Source organism: Mixophyes fleayi, chromosome 2 (assembly GCF_038048845.1).
Source record: "Mixophyes fleayi isolate aMixFle1 chromosome 2, aMixFle1.hap1, whole genome shotgun sequence".
Taxonomy (NCBI): Eukaryota; Metazoa; Chordata; class Amphibia; order Anura; family Limnodynastidae; genus Mixophyes; species Mixophyes fleayi.
Genome location: NC_134403.1, coordinates 229,943,428 through 229,963,414, shown reverse-complemented (window position 1 = coordinate 229,963,414; position 19,987 = coordinate 229,943,428). Strand labels below are relative to the sequence as shown.

Below are 19,987 nucleotides of genomic sequence, written 5' to 3'. Positions count from 1 at the left end.
AAATCTTGGCCTGGACGAAACACGACATTCCCTCAATCTCAGCGGTGTTTATCCCAGGCATCCAGAACTGGGAGGCAGACTATGAGCCGTCATGCTGTAATGCCAGGGGAGTGATTACTCTATCTGGGGATTTTCCAGTTGCTGGTCCGAAGGTGGGGTCTCCCTGACTCATGGCATCAAGGCACAACCGCAGGGTACTCAGATTCTGCTCAAGTGCAAGTGATCCTTTGGCGGTGGCTGTAAACATGATTCACCACATTCTCAGATGGGTCAGGCAGAGGGGACTCCTGCTTGGCCATGTTGAGTATAATATGCAGACATTCTCTTGATGGCGGTGAGTCAAGGATTTCGACTATCACTTTGAGACAACCTCCTTCTCCAAGGACCATTTTGACATCAGGACCTGTCTTGGCTGGCTTTAACGGCATGGCTGTTGAAACTCTCTTGCGTGCTTGTAAGCCAATTCTGGCTCGTATCTACCATCGCATCTGGTGCACTTACATTAGATGGTGTTAGATACTACTCTGCCAATTGGTTTCTTTTCGTCTCCCACGCTTCTTTGCGTTCGAATGAACGCAAGGAAGTGTGGGAGCCGAAAAGTCTTAGGATTCACCTTTTCCAAGTCGGCTAGAACTAATGTTTCAAAGGTAGTGATCTCTACATTTGGTATGTTTCGGGTAGAAATGAGATGGAGGTTTTAGGGCTGTATGTTTGTATGGGCCAGAATTGTTGGTGACAATTGTCTCTCTTGGGGATTTAGCAAAGTATCTCTTTAAAGGTAACTTCCTAACAAATTTATGAACATCCAAAAAAGTCCTTTGTTCAGAACACTAATCTCGTGGCATGACAATTTATGTTTACCAAGATTAAATATCCTTATGGGAGTGATGTTTGTTTCCCCTGATTTGAGGTTGCGTCCATGACCTCCCCTTCTTCCTCGTCTAGTTGATTTAGTTTTCTCTTTGCGGTTACAGATTTCATGATTAATTGATCTTACCCTAGGAACCTCAGGCCTAGGCCCAAAAAATAACTGATCTGAGCTATAGCATTAGGATGTTCTGTATTTAGATCAAGAGGATTTAGATCAGTGTTTTTACTATTAGGTTTGAGTAATGGTGTAGAGTACAATGTTTTGTTATGGTCTTTATATGGAGACCGTGCCATGGGCCCCAACCGTGACGGTGTACTTGTAGTAATTTCCACTTCAGTATTATGATCAATATGCGTGGTAAAATCCTGTAACCACCCATCCTCGAAGGACTGGATGGCCAGCTTACAATAATCAGAACAATGGTTGCCTCCTAACATTGAACTTGAGGTGTTACTTGTATCACTTGTAACCTCATGAGTGTTCACAGTAATGCTAGGTGTAATTTGTTTTCCTTGATCTATAAAGGTCATATATTGCTGATAGGTTAAACCTAATCTTTTGTAAGGTAATTGGTGATTTAGATTTGCATTTCTTCTTGATGGATTTTGGATGTGTACTGGGACTATTACAAATTTTTGTGAGGTTTGTGTTTGATACCAAACTTAACCCAAGCGTATTTTGATTTTTTGATGTTAATAGTTTCTTGTTGTTTTTTCTCCAGTCGACCTTTCATGAGTGTTTGATATGTGCATGATTGAACTTTCCCTGTGAGGAGGGTGGGCGGTATTTCACTTTCTGGACTACAATTGTTATCCCTCTTTCAAAAGGATATACTATTGGCACTTTCGATCTGGACTATTATATGAACTGCTGTTCAATCATTTCTAAGGACATATTCCAAACATCCATTCATCTGGACAATCATTGGTCTGATTATCCTAGACACTTTTTGGATAGTACTAGAATTAAAACCTCTTGGTGGCTGGAGGCCAATATTTTTGTTTGTTGTTTTTTTTTTACAAGCAATGTAATACATTATGTATCCATGTTTTGTTTTTTTTGTTTGATTCAGCCTGTTTTTATATGTATTTTATGGCTAGTTTTTTCCATTTGAACTGTTAGCGATTTCAGTTTTAATAAATTTGCATCTAATAAATTGTGTCCAACTTATCTTACAACGCAGCAACTTTTATACTTATTTATACCAGTCAATAGAAGTCAATGAGCGCATAACCATTAAGCAGGCTGTGCCAGATCGAACTGCTGCCCATTACACCCGCTCTGTGGGGGTGTCTTGGGCTGCGCAAAATGGGGCCTCAGCAGACCAGCTTTGCAGAGCAGCCACCTGGTCCTCAGTAGATACTTTCACTGAATTAGATCAATTCCATGTCTTTGCGTCTTCGGATGCCAGTTTTGGCCGTAGTGCTCTATATGCCAGATTTTCAGAGCAGTCCCTCCCTTAGGGGGACTGCTTAGAACGTCCCCATGGTAAGTATCCCCCAGATAGGATGAAAGAGAAAAGAGGATATTTTTTTTATACTTACGATCAAGCTGATTTTATCTGGGGGGACACTGCGTTCCCTCCCTTGTGCTGTGTGGTCTCTGGTTGTTTGGCTCCCCGTCCTTTGGGCTTTACAATTAAACTGAGGCGCTACAGGCGGTTGCAGAGGGGAGGGGTCTGTCAGCTTGATACATTTAACAAGTTAACTAAGTGCCAACTTCACACTCCCCTCATACAACCCATGGTAGCAGTGTCCCCCAGATGGAATCAGAGAAACAGATTTTAGTATAAAAATCCTTATTTCTAATGGTGCTCTAATTGCTTGAAAATATTCACGAGTGTAATCGTGGAACAGTGCATTTTTTATTTTAACTGTTCGCTATTTCTCATATAACTTTGCTTAGATAGCCTTAGGAATTAAAGAATTTTTAAAATTGCTACCAACAGAGAGTCTGATCTATCAAGAAAGAAAAAATAGAAAATTCACTCGGATCGTCTCACAAAATTGTTGTTTATTCAGCACATAGCTAAATAGTGTCTAGTGGTGAAACTACAAGGTACCCAGGTCATTAAGGGTTTTTTATATTTTATAGTAGACTGGAGTTTGACTATTTTTAAATTCGTTCCAGTACCTAACATGTCAACTGTTACCTTAACTTGACAACATATTTAAGATATTTATACATATATGGTCACGACCATACTTACCATTGAAAAACTGGTAATTCCTGATGCATCTGAATAGTCTTTAAAATAAACACAGAATGAGTGTTCCTGAATTAATTACAAGAGTAAAGATTGTTTAAATTCCACAATTTCTCTATCCTACCACTGGGGGACACTGCGTTACCTTGGGGTATAGTAGGTGGGACTGGAGTTAGGCACTTATAAAACTTGTTTGTTCCCCTAACTCCTCCCCCACTATGCCCTTCCTCTGTAGCTGACTTCAGTTGTTGTAAGTGCCTTCTGGAGAAAGGTCACTTCCGTATAGGCTCCTGCCTATACTTAGTTTAGCAGTAGGTTTCCTGTTTTTATTTTTCTTCCTTTTCAGGTGCAGCGCTGGACTCGTTGAAAAGACCCAGAGGAGTGAATAGTCCCGGGGATTACTTCACTCTTGAGTTCCAGCGCAGATAAGCAGCACTTCAGCACGCTTGCCTCGCACCTCTGCCGGCAGTCATCCCCTAGAGAGAACGAGCAAAGGGGCCATGTTTAATTTGTTTTAATTATGCCTTTAAAGGCAAACTTACAGTGGGGCATATATCTTTATATTTTGGGCCATATAGAACGGCTGCGGACACAATCACATATGCGGGCGGGAGTGAAGGTGTATCCACCTCGCCTCTCCGCCCGCAGACTTGCCAGCAGCCTCCGCCCCTAGACAACGAGCAGTGGGGGAGAAGGACAGGCATCGCGCTCTGTGGAGGCGATGAAGCTGTCAGTGAGACCGCACGCACCCTGGGCATGGCAGCGCGGCGGTTCTCACTTTCCCCCAGCTGCAGCCACATTAAAGGATATGGGCTGAGCGGCGGCGATCAGAGGCGGACATTATAAGAGGGGCGTAAACCTCCTCGCTCTCTCCCTAATGGCGCGAATGGCGGCCATCTTGGATCCGGAGCAGACACATCCAAGTGCATGCTGTTCCAGACTTCTGCCTCTACATCTGGTAATGTATCGTTTTTAATTATATTTTTAAACGATTGTCAGCCTACTTGCCACACAGTCAGGACTTTTATTTCAGGATCCTGTGACTGCTGTATATGTTATAGGATTACCTATTAGACAATGTTGGTAGTTTCCTATCCTCCTGTGACATATTTTTCTTTTAAGGCAGATAATGATATGGGAATACATATCTGTATAATATTCCATGTGGTGACTGTGGATGGACTTTTTCCATAAGTCAGGTAAAGGGAGTTCCGTATATATATACAATCCCTTTGGTTATGTATAGCCTCAGTTCCCAAGTATTGTGGCTGGGTAACTTTTATACAGTTTTACAGATATGCGTTCTGTCTCAGGAATTACCTAGGGGGTAATAAACACGCTGTTTTATATGTTCTACATTATTTATGTGGCACAAAATTAATATACAGTGTTGTCCCGTGGTAGGCTGGTTGGTCGATATTGCAATATGTGTGCGTAAGTATATATATGTATGTGTACATCAGGAGCTGTGGCTCATCTGATATATATACACTGTTTTGATTACATGGTGCTGTGGTTTCAATTTCCATTATAGCACATATATATATTACCTGTTTAAAAGATAGAACAGATTTATTCTGTGTCTTTTTTCTTGCTGTTATATCAGCCTACAATAGGTGACTCTTCCAAGAGTAGATTACTTGCTGGTTGGCACACTCAGAAATTTATATATATATATATGTGTGTGTATATGTGTCTTCAAAATATATTGTTAGACAATATTATTTCCTGTTACTTTGCCTACCATTTCCTTATGTTTTCTGACGGATCAACTGGGAAATAGGAGTGACATTATATATGTGCGAAATGTAATTTTTCAATTATCTTTTCCACAGCCTAGCCCGAATGCCTCGACACAGACTGCGGGGCTAGGGTCTACAAACGAGGTGCTCCCATTTCGGTGTCAGCTGTTTTTCAGAAACAGGTCTGGTCTAAATCACTGTCGCTTCGGGTGGCCGAACACATTAAGGCGGCGGTTCCCAAACTGTGCAGCTGTCATATCAGTGACAGCTGCTGCGTGAGAGAGGAGGATGCTGGGTCCCGGCGCCGCGCAGATTGGTAAGTGTTTCTGTTTGATTTTTTTATAGAAGGGGCAAAGTGAGAGGGCAGAGGAGAGTGACAGCGTGACAGGAGGGGGGCAGAGGAGAGTGACAGGAGGGGGGCAGAGGAGAGTGACAGGAGGGGGGCAGAGGAGAGTGACAGGAGGGGGGCAGAGGAGAGTGACAGGAGGGGGGCAGAGGAGAGTGACAGGAGGGGGGCAGAGGAGAGTGACAGGAGGGGGGCAGAGGAGAGGGACAGGAGGGGGGCAGAGGAGAGGGACAGGAGGGGGGCAGAGGAGAGGGACAGGAGGGGGGCAGAGGAGAGGGACAGGAGGGGGGCAGAGGAGAGGGACAGGAGGGGGGCAGAGGAGAGGGACAGGAGGGGGGCAGAGGAGAGGGGCAGGAGGGGGGCAGAGGAGAGGGGCAGGAGGGGGGCAGAGGAGAGGGACAGGAGGGGGGCAGAGGAGAGGGACAGGAGGGGGGCAGAGGAGAGGGACAGGAGGGGGGCAGAGGAGGGGGGCAGAGGAGAGGGACAGGAGGGGGGCAGAGGAGAGGGACAACGTGACAGGAGGGGGACAGCGTGAGAGGGCAGAGGAGGGGGACAGCGTGACAGGAGGGGGACAGCGTGAGAGGGCAGAGGAGGGGGACAGCGTGAGAGGGCAGAGGAGGGGGACAGCGTGAGAGGGCAGAGGAGGGGGACAGCGTGAGAGGGCAGAGGAGGGGGACAGCGTGAGAGGGCAGAGGAGGGGGACAGCGTGAGAGGGCAGAGGAGGGGGACAGCGTGAGAGGGCAGAGGAGGGGGACAGCGTGAGAGGGCAGAGGAGGGGGACAGCGTGAGAGGGCAGAGGAGGGGGACAGCGTGAGAGGGCAGAGGAGGGGGACAGCGTGAGAGGGCAGAGGAGGGGGACAGCGTGAGAGGGCAGAGGAGGGGGACAGCGTGAGAGGGCAGAGGAGGGGGACAGCGTGAGAGGGCAGAGGAGGGGGACAGCGTGAGAGGGCAGAGGAGGGGGACAGCGTGAGAGGGCAGAGGAGGGGGACAGCGTGAGAGGGGCAGTGGAGGGAGACAGCGTGAGAGGGGCAGAGGAGGGGGACAGCGTGAGAGGGGCAGTGGAGGGAGATAGCGTGACAGAGGGCAGAGGGGGCAGCGTGAGAGAGGGCAGAGGGGGCATTTTTGCATACAACTAAATAAGCATTTCTGTCCTGACCTAAATACTTATTACAATTTTTTGACCCAACTACTTCTAAAACAGGTCTGCTCGGTAATTATTTTGGAGGGGTGCCTTAAAAAAATTATGGAGACTCTAAGTGTGCCGCAAACTGCAAAAGTTTGGGAACCACTGCATTAAGGTGATTTTTCAGTTCGAAATGGTACGGGAGTATACCCTTTTTCATGCTTCTACACATGTTTACACTGTGCTGGTTAAGCCCCCACACAGCTTATATCTGTCCGCTAATACAGAATCGGCATTACGCTGTTCAGGTATAAAACCATCCGGCCAAAAATGATGCTGTTCACCATCTTCCACAGATGGAGAGGATTTTATCTTTGACTGTTGCCACAGTCAGACTAAGGATGTAGTTCATTCCTCACCAGAGGATGTCTATCTCCATCTTGTTTTACTAACAAGAGGAATATTCTTGTTGATTACACTCAAGAGGTGGATAATCCCAGCTTAAACTGTACACAGTTTTCGCATTTGCAAGACTACAGTCTATCTTTGGTTTTTTAATTTTCAACCTAAGCCTTAGTGAAACCCTAGTTGGGAAAATGTTTTTCCTCATATCTTAGACTCGGTGTCTGTCTTTTGTCAAAGACCAGGTAGACAGTATTAGACTGGCTATAGTTTCACCTCCCCTAAATATCCAGAGTCAATACAAGGGAAGTAATCCCTGTTGGTGCCAATCCTGTGGCTCTTCAGTTCTCTTATTCTGCTGTCCCCGGCAGGAGCAGACAAAGAAGTCATCCTACACAGAGCAGGGGCTGGTAAAGGGTTTTATCTAGTGGCTTTCGGACAGAATAAGTGCTCTAACCTTTATTCATATTAAGGGTTAATGGGGTGGTTTGTATTCATCCAACAGCATCATAGCTGGTAGGCATACAGCTATTCAGCTATAATACCTATAGTTAGCCACATGCTTACAGCACTTTGTTCCTATATCGTAACTCTCAATTTGCCCTAATACAAATGAGTATCCAAAGGCTTCTGGCGATAGTCTGTGCTTTCTTTTGTTTATGTCAGTGACACCAGGTCATGATGTTTACCTGTTCAATCCGTTGATCCTCTCTGTTGTCAGGGTGCCACATCCCGAGTCAGGCTTAGCCTTACAGGGGTGGTTATAGTTTATGTACTGTGGAAATCAGGTTAACATTCATAGGTTTGGGGACATTCCCCGGAGGTGGAAGTTATTTATTACTCCCAACGCTTAGCTTACAGCTAGACGTTTTCAGCCAGAATATTGTACTTGCAGCCTCTCAGCAAGCAGCAAGGCTGCATTATTGGGTTCACAGATGGTCACTTTGTGCCTACTCAGCTGTTTGCTTATTCTACCACATTAGAAGCGTTGGCTTATGCCTTATCTTCTAGTTGGGGGTTTTCAGTAGCTTCCTACCGAAGAACACAGTTCCAAAATGCTACTGGCAGAATTTCCTCTAAGTAACAGGAGTTTCTGTTTTGCAAAATAGGATACCAAGTTTCTACTTGTATCTTTGGCTCTCCTTATTTGTAACATCTCCCATGTCTCAACAGGGAGATTCTCATCAAGGAAGGCTGCTTTCATTGTTTTGGACGGGCATAGCACCCCTTTGCCCTGATTCACTAATTTACCTTTCGGGTGGTGCTTAGCCACAATGTTTTTATTAGTGGGTCAGTTGTTCTTCTTGTACAGAGGGTCAGAAAACCTGTAGAGATTCGGTCTTAAAATGCAGTGCTGTTGCATATTTGTAGCACTTATGCAATTCCCGTATCCTAATGCAGGATAAGGGTCGACCTGTGTCTGGTCGGAGGGGTGTTCCTTGTGCCATACTATGGGCCAAGCTAGACCAACTTATTATTATTATTATTGAGGGCCGAATGTCTTAGCATTCAATCCTTTAACAGGCAGAGTGGGTCACCTCAGGGTAATACCTTTGTGCTCTCCTGGTTAGATCATAGGGCTCTCTGAGAGGGAGCCCAGGTTCTTTTCACATGTTAACCTGTTTTCTCTATCGGCTCTGTCTAATGACCCTCAGGTGGATTTGTCCATAGCCAAGTCGGGTCTCCCTAAAACTTAGGGGGTGTACAGGTGATTCACAAGTCCAATTTCCTCGTGAAGGGTTCAAGAGTTTCTAGGAGGGGGCGCATCCCAGCTAGTCTGGTGGTCCGCCGTGTGTCTCGCAAAGCAGTGTTCTACTGATTTAGGGGACTTGTGTTGTCGTCCCTTTTTTCCCGATTCCAGAGCGGCCTCATCTCGTAGTTCGAGTCTTTTTGTTTTCATCATCTGGTTTGACGCTGTGGCGTCGGATGCCAACCTTTTCGGCTAGAGAATCCTTGCAGGGAGATGGTTGCTACCTTCAATTCAGCCGTTGAGCTTCTTCCTCAGCTGTTTTCTTTGGGCTAGAAACTATATTTGATTGGTGTAAATTCCTAGAATTTCACACGTCCCACTCAAGAATCTTTAAAAGGTTTTCTTTACCAGCTGGCTTCAATTGGGTCTCCACCCTTCTTTCAGCGTGCAGCTTCCGTGGCTCTCTGTCTAGCTCAGCGGAAGGTTGTTTTGCTTAAGCGGTTTCTTTATGCTCAGCCCACCTTTTGGTTGGTTGTAGATTTCCAGGGAGTCTAGTTCTCGTCATCAGGAGGGCTTGCTTTGGCCTCCGGTGACTCTCTGAATTAGTTAAGCTGTTAGCTCATGGTATGAGTGCTTCCTGGTATATATGTCGGGCTTATGTTGTTAACTCTCTATATGAGTGCTCTCTCAGATATCGCTGAGTTGGTTAAGCCATTAGATCATGAAATGAGTGCTCCCTTGTTTATCTCTGAATGGTTTAAGCACTGTATCAGTGCTCCCTTAGATATCGCTGAGTGGCTTAAGCTGTTGCATCCGTGTATATGGTGATCCTTTGGATATCATTGAGTGGATTCAGTTGTTAGCTCAATGCAGGCTGTTCTCTTGGATGTCACATCTCGTAGGGGATCTGGGGCGAGAGTGTGTATGGCTCTTCCTCATTTTCTTTACCAGAACCTTAGTGGCACGTTGTACGAGACATTATTGGTTATGACAATTAGTGCCTGCATTCCACTGACACAGAGATTGTAGTTGATCATTCTTGTGCCTTTTCTTTTTGTGTAACGTTTCTCCGACGGGAGATAGTTTGTGCGCTTGTTCGCACAGTTCCTGTTAGGAATTTAATGCCCATTTAGCCTCTCTAACGCTAAAGAGCGTAGGGGGGACAGGGTCTAGGTGGTCTCTTGCCACTGCATCACGACCAACATTCTGTCTGTACCCCTCTGCAGGTTCCAGTGACCTGTACAGTGCACTTTCCAGGAGGGTTGCAGCTTTTTGTACGCCACAATAGCCTCATTCAATGGTGCAGTTGTACAGAGTGGCATTGTCTGTTTCTGTTGCATATTGTTTTCTTTGTTGCATGCCTTTGCATTCACAAATGCAGGGTTTTGAACACAAAACATTGCGCACAGCCGTTCCAGAGCATTCCCGCCCTTGGACACAGCTTTGGTAGCTCCCCAAGGTAACGCAGTGTCTCCCAGTGGTAGGATAGAGAAAAGAGGATTTTTACTCACCGTAAAATCAATTTCTCTTACTACACTGGGGGACACTGCGCGCCCTCCCTTGCTCTGAAAGTAGTGCTGTCTTTGGTGTTGCTTTCTGAATTGCTTTTTCTCTCTTCCTGGCTTGGTTATACAAAACTGAAGTCGGCTACAGAGGAGGGGCATAGTGGGGGAGGAGTCAGGGGAACAAACAAGTTTTATAATTGCCTAACTCCAGTCCTACCTACTATACCCCAAGGTAACGCAGTGTCCCCCAGTGTAGTAAGAGAAATTGATTTTACGGTGAGTAAAAATCCTCTTATTCATAGTTCCATTGAGAACAAATGTGTTGCAGTATAAATACAGTACAGGAAGTAACGGGGCGGATCTAGAAAACTACTCTACCCGGGGCGATTTAGGCCCCGCCCCTTTCTAACAGTTTAGGCTGCCGACGCCCCCCCCCTCACCTGGATCCGCCACTGGGAAGTAATGCACAGGGATGACTGCCAAACACAAGCTTAGATATCTGGGTGGAAGTGATACAGTGATCTGGATAAAAAATTACAAAGAACAGTGTGCAGTAGGAAACTAGGCTGGTATTGGACAGCTCTTTCTAAATTAATTATTTAAGCCCAACAATACCCGTACCTCCAATATTGATTTGCTAAGGTTTAGCCGAAGTTGTACTGACAATCCAAATTGCTTTTACCACTTCTCTTGCTGAATATGCCAAGCCTAAAAGGTGCTTAAAGATCTGTTCTTTTTAAGATGGTTTGTTTTTTGTTTTTTTGCATCCCCATCAGTTTCCCCTTTCCTATTGGGACGATCTCTCTGGGCTGCAAGTCGATTCACAGCTGCTATGTCTCCAGAATTGATACAGCAGTTTCTTCAGGCTACAGTGAGTGGACTGCATGATAACCAGCCTCCATCAGTGCGCATCTCTGCTGTTAGAGCAATCTGGGGGTAAGGTTATGAATCACTTTTATATTTACGTTACAATTGTTCTATATTTTTATTTACTGATGGTGCTTTTTGTTTCAGGTACTGTGATCAGCTGAAGGTCTCTGAAAGCACCCATGTGCTTCAGCCCTTTTTGCCCAGTGTGGTTGATGGACTTATACACCTGGCAGCTCAGTTCACATCAGAGGTGTTGAATTTGGTAATGGAAACACTGTGCATCGTCTGCAGTGTGGATCCAGTGTTCACGGCCAATGCTGAATCTAAGATTTGCCCTTTCACTATTGCAATCTTCCTTAAGTACAGCAATGGTGAGACTCATGAAAGGGTTGTGGGGAATGTCATGATTCTATTGAGGTAAAATAGTTTTTATTTTGACTTCTGTTTTTTGTGGCTTCTCAGACCCTGTTGTTGCCTCTTTGGCACAAGACATTTTTAAGGAACTGGCTCAAATAGAGGGGTGCCAGGGTCCCATGCAAATGAGGCTCATCCCCACTCTAGTTAGCATAATGCAGGCTCCTGCTGAAAAGATACCAGGTGGTCTCTGTGCGGTGAGTACATGTTTGGCCTACTTTTTTGTTGCTTTTATTGTCAGAAAACCTGATTCTTAAAGAAAAAGCAGTGCACGTACTATCCAAAAGTGCACTTTATAGAACAGGCAGTTTACTAATAGGATGAAGAGTTATGGTGTTTTATTTTAATTGTAATAATTAATTTTAATATTTAAAGTTTTTCTTCACTATGACCTACCTACTTTTATCGCATTCATGCTATTTGGGGGACACTGGTAACCAAGAGGTATAGAGGACCCTGTGCTGAAGTAGGCACTTATAAACTGTTAATTTGTTTGAATGCTAGCTTCTCCCCCCTCTATACCCCTGAATTCATTTCTCCTCAACATGCAGAAGGGCACAATTTTTGTATGTGCTACTTATTGCAGCACAACTATTATTTTGCTTTAGTTTTCTTTATTTTCCTTTATTGATTTTAGTGGTGTGTTTTTCAGTCTCCGAAGTGAGTTCTAAGCACCAATTGAGGCGCAATACCCTCACCCTACAGAGTTCTCAACAGGTTCAGAGTCCCAGCACCAAAAGAGTCTCAAATTGCTCCCGATTGGATGTTCTGTAAACTTTATTATCTTGGCTGCTTGGCCAACTCTACACCATCTTAGTGGGGCCCTGAGTACCAGTCTCTGTACTCAATGTAGGCTGACAAATTCCCCAGGGTCACGAACATATCGCGATGAGGTAAGGATGAATCCGTTCTCAAGAAGCTCAATACCCACTCTGAATCCCAGAATTTCTTAGTCCAACAGTTTTCTCTGGCCCTGATGGCGCTCAACAGCTCACCCTCAGTCCAAGGTCTCTTTCTGAGAAATTTCACATAAATACCAGAATTCCATCTCTTGATTTTAGATAGGGACCAGACCCATTCCACTACTTTGACGTCAAGAGGCTCCAGCTGTTCCATACTTCCTGTAAAAACCTCCCTCCTGGGACAGAAAGCAGTGCAGAATCTGGTCACGGGGCAGAATTTATTAACAATGTATTTGGCCGGTGTAATCCAATGGGTCCATTGACTAACATACCGTGTTGAACCGATGTGGGCAGCCCGGGGGCTTAGTGACTAGCACTTCTGCCTCACAGCACTGGGGTCATGAGTTTGATTCCCGACCATGGCCTTATCTGTGTGGAGTTTGTATGTTCTCCCCGTGTTTGCGTGGGTTTCTTCCCATGTTCCAAAAACATACTGGTAGGTTAATTGCCTGCTATCAAAAAATTGACGTGTGTGTGTGGATTTAGACTGTAAGCTCCAATGGGGCAAGGACTGATGTGAGTGAGTTCTCTGTACAGCGCTGCGGAATTAGTAGCGCTATATAAATACCTGCTAATGATGATATTGCCCCGATGTTGCCCAGTCGCATCACAGTGTTGAGCCACCAGGTTGAGCTCCTGGAACTGCTGCTGTGACAGCCTTGGTCTTTCTATCTAGATTGAGAAGGGTTTTGCAGTGGTTAGCTTCGTTCACCATGTCCTTAATTGTGAGCTGTGCAGGACATTTGGTGGCCAGATTATTGGTCAGGTGGGGGACTACTACAGATTTAAGCCATGCACTGTGGGCGAACATGGCAGAGGGGACCTGGCCTATAGACAGTGCCACGTTTGTAATAGCCCAGAAGGGGGGAGGTGATTTATTCCCTGTAACTGCCGCCACCTTCTTGGCTGGCTTTTCCCTGCACAGGGAAGCCTGCCAGAATCTGAGAGCCTTATCTCTCTATAAGCTTCGAGATTGAATAATGGAAATGTGTGTATGTATCTGTGTATGCAAACAATATCCAGAGGTACCTGTGGCTCAGGATGGTTTCTTACTCTGAGGCAGTCCGTTCTTTTCTGTCAGTTGACTGAGCTCTCTTTACTGACCTGGGTGAGGCCTGGTTGAATCCCCTTTAGAGTTTTGAGTCCACTTTTCCTGGCAGTAGATAATATGGAAAAATGGGAGAGTTCACCTTGGCATCCATCTTGAAAATCCACCAATGTTCCATTTCTGATCATTGCTTCTTATGGGGCAGAAAAAAGAAATTCCTTGACCTGGCTCCTAGTCTGAGTAATGGAAGAGGTATACCTCTTCCCTCACTCAGACTAGGAACCTTTTTTGTTCAAACAGTAATCATTTACGATACTCTCACTACAAGCTATGATGATAAAGTGTAATGTAACACATAATATCTAAAGCTTTATTAGAGATTGAGCTTGTCAAAACTTTTTTTTGTTTGTGAACCGACTCTGCAGGGTGCCACATACATTTTACTACACACAATATTGTGGAAGCACTGTTTGTATTGTTTTATGTTTTATATTTCACTTTTCTATGATCTATTGATTTTAAACTGACCAATAAAAGTTATATTTTATCTTGAATGAGGATATATAATATTGACTGGAGTGCCCATGCTGATCTTTTTTTTTTTTTTTTTTTTTCTTCAATTTACTTATCAGCTAACAGCACCCCCTCTCTCTTAAATTGGAAAGACTTCCATGATTAAAGTAGGAGAAGAGGTTGTCTAACTCGACTGGTGCAGGACCCACCCTTGCTTTCTTATGAGACAGCACAGATAGAAAATGTGAAGCAACTGTGTAATCTGTCTTGTCGTATTGGCCTTAGAGGTGGTAGAAAGAGGCTCCAACTCTAAGGGGAGAGGCAGATAGAGGGAAGACTCTGATAGACTTCCATTGAGGTATCTGTCATCTTTGGCTATCCCTGGACAGGATCATTCTTATCCTAGTCTATGCTCAGATCAAAAGGTCACAGATCAGGGTCCATACTTTCTCTAAGAGCCTAGAGAAGCTTTGGCACACGACCAGTTCTGGCTGCTATGTTTGTTTGTTCCCACCCAGGAAAATTTGTGGTGGGAGTCATTCTCTTGCTCCTTCAGTCAGATATGTTCTCTACATCTCGGGCTGGGAGGCACCTCCAGTCTACACAGTTCGCTGGGGGAGGGGGGGTAATCTTCCCCTTAAGATTCAGACTGACAGCCATTGGTCTGACTTCAACACCAAGGGGATTCCCAAAGTGATATCTCTCAGGGCAGAAGAGGTACTGGTATCCCATACCTGACTGTCCCTTTTTGTAAGAGGTGAGCGCTGCCACTTGCTCCTTACCCATACCAGGAAAGCTGGTATTTCATGGTCCAGTCTTGTCCCAGCCTAGTATATGTATATGAATAGTATATATATTTACATACAACATAGTATTTCCCTGATCATTCAGTAATAGGTCTGTTATTTCTCAGATGAATCTCCATCCTCCATTGGAAGTTGTTCAATTTTTCTTTGTTTTCTAGAGCAAGTTTCTGGTCCAAATTGCTTGGTTTTTGAAAGCATGTAAACTTTGTTTATTTTTTTTGTTATATCAAGGTACTGGTAAATTAATTAAAAAATATAGGTTAATATTTCAAGTGACTATTACTGCTTGAAATTTTCTCTTTCCTAGCTTTGACACTACGAGACATTGGGGTATAGTAGGTGCAGGGCCACCATCAGAAATTGTGGGGCCCAGTACAATGAAGCAGGCAGGGCCCCCTGATGAACCAGTGCCGTCTTTCCAACTGGGCACGATGGGCAGGGGAAAAGGGGGGCCCAAGGCATTGGAAAAAAAAAAAATCCTGTAGAAAAAAAAAACAGGAAAAATAAACCTTACATTTTGTGGTCACGATCTGGCTCCCTCCCTGGTCCCCTCTTCCGTGAAGGGGGTCGGACTTAGGCGATTGAAAGGTAAGTTAATATATATATCACCTTTTACTTACACACACACACACATATATATATATATATATATATAATATGGGAGAGAGAGACTTCAGCCCTTAACTTCTGCAGTGGAACGCATGTGCGTTCCACCAACAGGAAGTTCGGCATTTGGAACGCAAGTTTGCGTTCCAAAAGCTGAACTTCCTGTTGGTGGAACGCACATGCGGTCCACAGCAGAAGTTAAGGGCTGAAGGTATAGTTACAGCTCTGCCCGCTGTCCTCCAGTCCCGTCTTCGCTGCTGTCTTTAGCCTGACTGTGACTGAAGACAACGGGCCCCCTGGTATGTGTGTACCGCAGAGGGCTCGGTACAAGGGTACCGCCCTGAGTAGGTGTGATTAGGAGTTTAGGCACTTATCAACTTGTCCCCTACTATGCCCCTCCTCTCCAGCTCGGAACTCCGTTTTTAAATGAGTGCCTAGGAGGTCACTAAAGTATAGGCTCCTGACTATACTATATAATTATAGGTTTTCACTTTTTTATTTTTATTCCCTCTTTTGGTGCTGCGCAGGGATCGAACCAAGACCCAAAGGAGTGTAAAGCCCACAGCTCCCTTGACTCTGGTCCCAGCAGAGGAGGCAGCAACTGCTGAGCTGACTCGCCCCTTGCACAGCTTGCCGGCAAATCTCTCCCTGTATAGATGAGCAGCTGCAGGGTCATTATGTAATTAGTCTGCTGATAAGGAGGCAGACAAAGCAGCTGTATGCAGGTCGGACGGGAGTGAAGCTATTTCAGCCTCTCCTCCTGTCCTGCCACACTTGCCGGCATTGCTCCCCCTAGACAATGAGCAGAATGCACTGCCATGGACGTGACAGTCACCGGCAGATCTAGGGGGGACAAGTCAGCAATTGCACTCTCTTGGAGGCGATGCGCTGACAGGAGAAGCGAGGCAGCCTGGGCACAGTAAAATTCTGCCAAGCCCTTTGTTCTTTTTTTTTTTTTTTTCGGGTGGGTGCACCATCGTGTAGTCACTTCTTGGCTCCCATAGGAGCATACAGTACCTGCACAGGTGCAGTTAGGTGAGGAACCTATATACTTGGTAGTATTCCCGGAGATTGGGGTATTTTATTCCAACCTCTTCCTGGCCCACAGAAGGATCCTTTTGTTCCATTTGCAGTCCCTCAACAGACAGGCCTGTATTCTTTTGTTTTGGGTGTAGTCACTACGCACAGTCATTGCAGACGAGTTCCTGGCCTCAATATACATCATGGAGGTCTTCTTACATGTACCAGTCGGGAAGGGGGCACCAGTTTCTCTTTCGCTTTGGTGGTACAGAAATTACAGTTCCGGCTCAGGGTCCTGCCTTTTCATTCTGGACACTGCACCTCGTTTGTTATGGCGGTCATGGCAGGGCTACGGCGCACCCAGCGAGTCATGATAGTACCCTGTCTGGATGACCACTTTTCAGAAGCTCTGTCATCTCTCACACAGACAGATCTCCATCCAGTTCCTGGAAGTGCACGTCTGGGTGCTGAAACTACAAGGGTCCCCACTCGTCCTTTGCCCTCCTGGTGGAGTCTTGGGGGCGCTCCGGACTTAGTCCCCAGAGCATCCATATTTATTTCTCAGGTCACCCCTTTACTGCCCGTAATCAAGAGACCCTTAACTGGAATTTCTGATGCTTGGATGTTCCCTGGAGCTTCGGTCTGGTGTACCTGTCACTTCGGTCTGGTGTACCTGTCACTTCAATGTCCAAGGTTCTCACGGGTGCTAAAGAGTTTCTTAAGGAGTGCGGCTTCCAGCTATCCTGGTGGCCCTTCGTTTACCTCGCAGAGCATGATTCTCGGACATTGGTGGCTGGTGGCGACACCTCCCTTCCGCCTACCTCTGTGGCCAGATCGGAATGGTCGGGGGCCTCTTTCTGCTGCTTTAGATCGTTTAGATTGGCGCAATGGCGTTGGAGAACCTAACCTTAGGGCCAGAGGTTCTTCGCAGGGAGCTGCTTTGTACCTTGAATAGAGCCTGTAGGGCATATTTTCTCATTCGTTCCTCTTGGTCTGGAAACAGTATAGCATTTGGTGTGAATCCTAAGGTTTTCACACGTACTGGCTCTCTAAGGTGCTCTACATCAATTGCAGCGCCAGTTTACAGGATCTTCAGTCTTTTCTTCGAGGGGTCTCTTCCGGTTCAGCCCCATTTGGTTGGTCAGGTGAAGCTATGAAATCTAGTTCGGGTGATCAGAGCGCTTGTTTTGGCCAGTTTTGATTTACTGACTGTGGGAAAATATTATCATCCCAGGGTAGGGGTGTTCCCTTGGCTTTCGCCCCTGTTCGCAGCGGTTCGGTGGCGGTAGTGTGGATTGCACTCCCACATTTCTCTTTTCCAGGAGGATAGAGAGGTACGTCGCTCCGGCCAATATTGGTTCAGAGAATAGTGTCTGCATTACACTTCACTCAGGAGCTTGTGGTCAAGCATTCTGTTGTCCTTCCTCCTTTTCTTGTGACTCACTTCATTGGCTGAATGTGTTTCGTGCTCTTCGGTGCCAGATTGACATGAGACTAATGTTCTCTTTGTCCTTTCGGACACTAAATAGCAGGGCTGGTCAGTTTCCAGACAGTCTTATGCCCGCTACATCCCTTCCACCATTCGGTGGGATGTTAGCGACCCTTACCCTGTTATGGTGACTTTCTCTTCAGGGCGGTTGGCGCTTCTTGGATGGCACGTCCGGGTGCTTCGGAAAAGCAGTTGTGCAAGGTGGCAATGCCCACATCTTCTGCAATGCCCACAGGGTGGCAATGCCCACATCTTCTTGGTTGCATGGCTTTGATTACACTAATGCAAACTTTGGCCGCAGGATGTTGCGCGCAGCCGTTCCAGAGCAATCCCTTCCTTAGAGGCCGCTTTGGTATGTCTCGCATTGTCCCCCAATGGAGTCAGAAAAATTGATTTTACGGTGAGTAAATATCTTATTTATTATTCACATAAGGCTGCAAAGCCATATTTTCACCACCCATTTCATCAGTCTTAATTCCGGGTTGAAAAATGGCCAAAACAAAACTGCTTTCTTAAGAATCATGTCCGTCCTTTTTGTATTTTTGAGAAATGGAGGATATTCCATGCATCAGTTTGCCAAGAAACTGACCATTTCATACAAAGGTGTCCACTACTGTCTTGAGAAAAAGGACACATTGGATGTCACCAGGATAGATAAAGATGTGGAAGGCCCAGATTCACTACTGCTCAAGAGGGGTAAGTCCATCAGAGTCTGCTGTTTGCAGAGGATGCCTTACAGGTCTTGAGTTGATGGCTTTCTTAAATAGTACAATACCAGTCTCATCTGCAGTAAAAAAAAGTGGTGCTGGCCTTAGAAAGCAGAGTTGCAAATGAAAAGTCATTTAAAAATGGTAAATAGGGGGGGGAAATAAAATGGGCAAAAGAACTCGCCTTGTATGGTGGATGACTGGAAAAGAATATAATGGATAAGTCTAAGTTTAAGGTCTTTGGTTTGAAGATGAGACGTTGAACAAATAGAAGGATGCTGGCGGAGTGCTAGATACCTTCTGTTAAGCATGGCGGAGGAAATGTAATGATATGGGGCTGTTTTCTATGCTGGTAAGGTGGGAGATTTACACTGAGTGCAAGAAATAATGAACCAGAAATATTAGCGCACACTCTTATGTCGTGCCCTGTGGTCAGCGCTTGATTGGTTCCAATTTTAGGATTTATTAAGAAAACTATCCTAAGCAATACTTCTAAGATATGCAAAATCTATTTGGTGAAGAAACATAGTACGGTCTTTGATGGACTGCCTGGCACATTCGTTAGAGCTCAACTCAATTGAACTCGTGTGGGATGAGCTTGACTGTAAGGTCAGGGAAAAAATGCCCTACAAGCTGGTTGCACCTCTAGGAAGAGCAACAGAATATGTGGGTACAAATGTCTTCTGTATTTCTTCAAAAACTGACAGCTACAATGCCAAATATCTGTAATTGCTGCAAATGGAGTTATTTTACTTTTATATAACTGTTCTATTCAAATAAGTTTTGATATTGGCAATGTATTTAATTTCTTGCTAATTTAATGGTACCTTGATTAAAAGAAAAAAAATGATCAGTTCTTTCAAAAACCATGAGATTTGTTAGTTTTTTCAAACTTTTGCACACTAGTGAACTTTCGGTTGATTACTAAAAAAAAAGAAAAAAGTGTTACCCTGTTGCACAATTTAAAATGCTATTTGTTTCCTTTCTCTATAGTTTATTGCACATACAGATAATGGGGTTGTTTTTCAATTTCATATTCAGATATTTGTATTTGTTTTTTATATTTTCTACAGACTTCAATTGACATTTTAACTACAGTTGTGAGGAACACAAAGCCACCTCTATCAGAACTTCTTATCTGCCAGGCTTTTCCTGCTGTGGCCCAGTGTACTCTACGCACAGATGATAATACAATCATGCAGGTACCATATGTAATTGTTCCAGCTAGCACTCTGAGATCATGAGTGTTTGGGATTTTTCAGCCACATTTGTGTCTGTTGTGCTGCTGTGTGACACTTGTCCAAAGCCTGCTGTTGATGATATCGACCTCTATTTTTCAGAATGGTGGCGAATGTCTTCGTGCTTATGTGTCAGTAGCGCTGGAACAGATAGCACAGTGGCGGGATGAACAGGGCCAAAGTGGGCTTTGGTATGTGATGCAAGTAGTCGGCCAACTACTGGACCCTCGGACGTCTGAATTCACAGCTGCATTTGTGGGGCGTCTTGTATCCACTCTTATCTCCAAGGCTGGTCGTGAGCTGGGGGAAAATCTGGACCAGATTCTGAGAGCGATTCTTAGCAAGATGCAGCAGGCAGAAACCCTCAGTGTCATGCAGGTATTAATACAGGAACAGTGGCATAACGATACATTTCAATAATTTTATACA

The 19,987-nt window shown here is 45.1% G+C and overlaps 1 protein-coding gene across 2 annotated transcripts in view; it reads left to right on the top strand.

Annotated features, from left to right (window-relative positions):
* IPO9 (importin 9) overlaps nt 1–19,987 on the top strand; it is a 92,503-nt gene that overhangs the window by 58,466 nt on the left and 14,050 nt on the right. For both annotated transcript variants that reach the window (XM_075195582.1, XM_075195583.1), the window contains exons 14-18: nt 10,662–10,821; nt 10,900–11,126; nt 11,218–11,366; nt 19,394–19,522; nt 19,661–19,936. In XM_075195582.1, the coding sequence (XP_075051683.1) occupies nt 10,662–10,821; nt 10,900–11,126; nt 11,218–11,366; nt 19,394–19,522; nt 19,661–19,936 (941 nt within the window). The remainder of the gene's footprint in view (nt 1–10,661; nt 10,822–10,899; nt 11,127–11,217; nt 11,367–19,393; nt 19,523–19,660; nt 19,937–19,987) is intronic.